This window comes from Empidonax traillii, unplaced genomic scaffold (genome assembly GCF_003031625.1).
Source record: "Empidonax traillii isolate 1590-97213 ecotype Southwest subspecies unplaced genomic scaffold, ASM303162v1 scaffold1276:size275569, whole genome shotgun sequence".
In the NCBI taxonomy this organism is placed as follows: domain Eukaryota; kingdom Metazoa; phylum Chordata; class Aves; order Passeriformes; family Tyrannidae; genus Empidonax; species Empidonax traillii.
In genome coordinates, this window is record NW_020956469.1 from 54,828 (window position 1) to 59,615 (window position 4,788).

Below are 4,788 nucleotides of genomic sequence, written 5' to 3' on the forward strand. Positions count from 1 at the left end.
CTCCTGACCCTGCCCAGGACACCCCAACAATCCCCCCCTGTCCCTCAGAGCATTGTCCAAACGCTCCTGGAGCTCTGGCAGCCTTGGGGCCGTGCCCACTGCCCTGGGGAGCCTGGGCAGTGCCCACCACCCTCTGGGGGAAGAACCTTTCCCTGAGATCCATCCCAACCCCCCTGGCACAGCTCCAGCCCTTCCTTGGCTCCTGTCCCTGGTCTGAGAGGTCAGAGCTGCCCCTTGGAGGAAGCTGCAGCCCCTGAGGAGTCTCCCCCAGCCCAGCACCCTCAGCCCAGCACCCTCAGCCCCTTCCCCTCTGGACCCTCCCACACCACAAAGTTCCATTTCCCTGCCCCAAATCCCACCGACAGCAGAGTCAAGCCTTTTCTCCCAGGGGTGCTCCAGCTTGCAGAAACCATTACCCACAGAATTCCACTTCTCCACGCCCTGACCCCTGTGCGTTCCTTGACAGACGAGCCGCCTACTCCTACAACACCGAGGCTCAGATTTACGCCCCCAGCAGCGCCGCCTCCTACTTCGAAGCGCAGGGAGGAGGAGCTCAGGTGACTACAGCGGCATCCTCTCCTCCTGCCATTCCCTCTCACAACATGGTGGGCATCACCATGGACATTGGGGGAAGTCAGATCCTCTCCGGCTCGGGAGCCTATCTCATTCATGGGGGGCTGGAGAACTCTAGACATTCCCTGTCACACACCTCACGCTCCTCTCCAGCAACGGTATGTAGCCCTGCGGGTGTGGCAGCTCGGGGGCCAGCAATTGTTGTGCCGAGGGGCACTGAAATCCTTCAGAAAATACAAAAACTTCCTGTTGTTATCGGTGTCCATAACGTGCCATAAGTGGAAGGGAGAGACTAGACACTGGCGTGCCGGGGTTTTCCAGATGGGAGTTTGGAACGTCCCTCTCGCTCGAGCAGGGACTTGGTCAAACTTCCCAATCACTGAAATTCCCAATCGCTGAAATTCCCACTCATTCAAATAAGATAAGAGAAAAATCTTCTGTGACCTTGCTTTTTTTTTCTTTTCCCCCCTCCCTCTCAAGCAAAATATTTTGCCTTCCCAATTCAACACGTTTGTCTCTATTTATTTTTTTTTTTTTCTACCAAATCTAACATCTGAACACGGGGGCTTGGTTTGCCCAAAATAATGAAATGTATTTTCAACTGTGAAGAGACCTGGAAAATCCTTCATTAACCCAGGGGATAATTAGCACATGAGTTTTGTCAAGCTGATCGTTCCAAGTGCACAGTGATCAAAAAGTCTTTGTATATGTATCTTGTACACCATTGTGTATTCTCTCCCTGCCATATGTTACAGAAAATGTAGTTTAGAGGTAATACTGATCAAGCAGAAGTGTTTTAAAGCTCTCTGTTTTTTTAAAAAAATCATGTCCCTCCAGCTGTCAGTGAAGTGCCAGAGTGCTGGAAGCACAGCTGTACAGCTGTGTGGGACTGGGGGGTTGTGGATATTCACCCAAAACAGCCTTTCTGCAGTTCGAGGCTCCCAGGGCTTGGATTTGGGAATCTCCCAAAGCAGCTGCCAGGAGTGGTGGAAGCTCATTTTGTGGGGCATTCCTCACCTTCCTCTCCAGACTTCTGTTTATATATTTGTATGTAAATATAAATATAAATGTAGGTGTAATACAGTGTGTGGGCCAGGGGAAAAAAAACCCAGGAGCTGTTTGCTACTGAGGGCTCTGGAAAATCTGGCCTATTAAGTTGTACTTTGATTTCCCACAGAGTTTTAGGATATAAACTCCATGTTTTTGGAATCTTTCTGCCTCGAAAGGTTCTCTGGATCGTGGAGTAAATGTGCTCTGCCTTAGGTAGAAACAGGGGAAAAGTCCTTAGTTTGGGTGGAAGAGAAAATTACTGATGCTGGGTTAGCTGGGGTTCAGTTCATGGGTGAGAATTGTGTGAGGGTGTGTATTTTAACTGTTCATAGTTAAAAATGAGCATTGGACCATTTGATTTTTGCTCAAGCTTGTTACTTGGAAGGAAGTGGCTGCTGATCTTGTCACCTGCGTGGGACTGCGTCTTGCAAAGCTGCACAACATCACTCTTGGGTTTTGGGGTTCCTGTTGTTTGGGGTTTTTCTTTTTGATTTCCATGGTGATGGGCACAGTGTAAAAAAACCAAGCAGAAAATGTGTCAATAGATATGTCCCATGCACAGATTTTATTTTTTTTTTTTGTGGCTGTCACGAGGTAAGGCTGTTCAGGAAAAAACATGAAATATTAAGAAGTGACTTCTAAGAAAAGTCACTTTATCTGAGATAAATTCCCTCTGTTTCATGTAGGGATGCACTTTCTGAAGGTGTTTTAACACCAAATGTCTGTGGAGGGGCTGAAGAAGGTGGAATAGTACCTGGCAGACAGTCCAGGGGTGGGTCTGTGTGTGGCTTTCAGTTCTTCCAGCACAATCTGGGGCTTGGAGCAGGATAGAGCAGAACCATCATAACTGCCTGGAATTCCACATAATCCTGTAATCATCGGGTTTGGGTTGGAAGGGACCTTAAAGATCATCCAGTTCCACCCCCTGCCATGGGCAGGGACACCTTCCACCAGCCCAGGGTGCTCCAAGCCCCGTCCAACCTGGCCTTGGACACTTCCAGGGATGATGTTCTGCTCCATCTGAACAGCACATGGAACAGCCCTGTTCAGTGTCTGTGCCAACACAGCACTATTAATCTTCACCTAAATTAGTCTGTAGCAAGAGAGGAAATCCTTGAAGTGGGTCCTCAGAGCTCTTCACCTTCCTACGGGGCTGTTTAAGAGCTTTTAGACTTTTCCCCTGTAAAATTTTTTTCCTGCAAATGCAAAGTGTCCGTTTGTATGGGGCGCTCACCAAAAAGGGGCAGGCAGTGTTTTTGTGCTTGTGTAACAGGGGTTGCTCAACCAGCTCGAGGGCAGGAAGGAAACGGGGTCTCCCTCTAACACTGACTCATTTCCTGAAGGCTGTGTCAGCAATCAGGCCTTGGTTCCTCCTGGCACATCAGTGTGTGAGAGTGTTCTCAAAGAAAAAGCTGGGTTTAGGCTGACCCTGTGCTGAATTTGCTGATAACATCTTGGGAAGTGCCACTGTTGTGGCACTTTGGCGTGGAAAACCAAGGGACTTGTGCTTGGACCTGGATGTGGCACAGAGCCTGACTTTGGCTCTTGGGTGTTACTTGAGGAGTTGGATCTGATTTGTTCTGCTCTCCCACCTTCCTGACAGAGCTTGGGTTTGTAAATGTCTGGTTTATCTCAACCTGTATCTTCCCCATGCGATGAGTCAGTGCAGACTGTGAATATGGGAAGGAGGCCATGGACAGACCATCTGCAGATGTTTAGTGCATGTGCCCACAAAGGAGATGTGTGTTAAATGAGGACAGATGCTAGAGATAGTTCTCCTGGCTGATATGTGCTACCTTATCCTGCCTGCACTAACAGACCATGGATAACAGGGCTTTGAGAACATCCACTGGAAAGAAACAGGAGGTTCTGCTCCTGCCAGTCCCTTAATGTGGGGTTTTTTTTTTGAGGTTTGAGGTGTTTTTTTTTTATTTCCTCCCTTGCCAAAAGCTTGGAGAGGAGCTCTGAGGCTCTGGGATCAGCAGCTGCCTCTAAGGAGTTTACCAGAGCTTGTCAAGGGAGTCCAAGGAGCAGAAAGGAGAAGACAAGAAGGATCCAGGAGAGGGTTGGGGCTCAAAGCAGCAGCCACAGCTGGGTTAAAAATAGAACAGGAGCCACTCAGAGAGAAAAAGGAGGCTCTTGAGGGACCAGAAGGCCTTACCTTGGCTCCTCTGAGTTCAACAGCATCAAGATGTGCCATCCTGGCTTCTTCCTTCAGAGTCCCTTTGCAGTTCTCCTCAGTGTCAGAGGGCCCTTATCCATTCCAGCTCGTGCCCTCTCTGTTTCAGCCCTCTTTGCACCTGTTTTTTGGAGGATTTTTTTTTAGTTTTTGACAGAATATTAAGAGGTTAATAACCAAAGTCATTCCTGTCAGTTCTTGAAAGGCAAAACTCTTCAGCAAGTCCTTGTCCTGGTGCAGCAGATCTGTGTGGTGATGGTTTAGTCTCAGCAGGAAGGGGAAAGCAGAAGGAAAATTGCCTTTTTTTTTTTTTTGAAATGGGCAATGCTTTTAGTGGAAGATAAACCCCCCCCTGGTCTTGCTCTGTCACCCCCGTGGTGGTTCCTGCTGTGTGTCCATTTGCATGTCCCAGTAACACCTCTGCAGCTTCATCCACACGGACTGTGCTCATCTGTTTGCCTCTTTTTCACAAGCTTGGTGATATAATGCATTAATCATTCAAATATTAATAAAGAAATAATAATCCTGGCTGTTGCTAACTATCTGATTTCCTTTCTTTTTTTCTTTTTTTCTTTTTTTTCCCTTTTTTTTGTTTGTTTTTTTTTTTTGTTTGTTTGTTTGTTTTCCTTTGCACATTTTTCTTTAGCTTGAAATGGCGATTGAAAACCTACAAAAAAGTGAAGGGATTACATCACACAAAAGCAGTTTGCTCAACAGCCATGTAAGTTACAATCAGAATTTCCAACCTTTTCCCTGCTTTGGTGGGAGAATTATTTGTAGCCCTTTGGTGTATTCAGCAGCACGAGTCCCTCAAAGCAGCCTGTGAACTGAGCTGTGCTGCCCAAAACAGCCCATTCCCAAGCAAAAAGAGTCTGCAAAAAGTGCCCTGGTGATAATGTTTGTTGCTGGGATGCTCTCGAGTCTGTTAACTGCCTCTGCCTTTATTTATTTCATCTGCCTTGCAATGGAAATTGCTGGCAATTAGA

The 4,788-nt window shown here is 47.4% G+C and overlaps 1 protein-coding gene across 1 annotated transcript in view; it reads left to right on the top strand.

Moving 5' to 3' along the window:
- Positions 1-469: 469 nt before the first annotated feature.
- Positions 470-4,788, top strand: part of RFX2 (regulatory factor X2) — a 25,293-nt gene continuing 20,974 nt past the window's right edge. The window contains exons 1-2 of the mRNA XM_027906317.1: positions 470-557; positions 4,449-4,523. Coding sequence (XP_027762118.1) covers positions 4,455-4,523 — 69 coding nt within the window. The 5' untranslated portion in view covers positions 470-557; positions 4,449-4,454. The remainder of the gene's footprint in view (positions 558-4,448; positions 4,524-4,788) is intronic.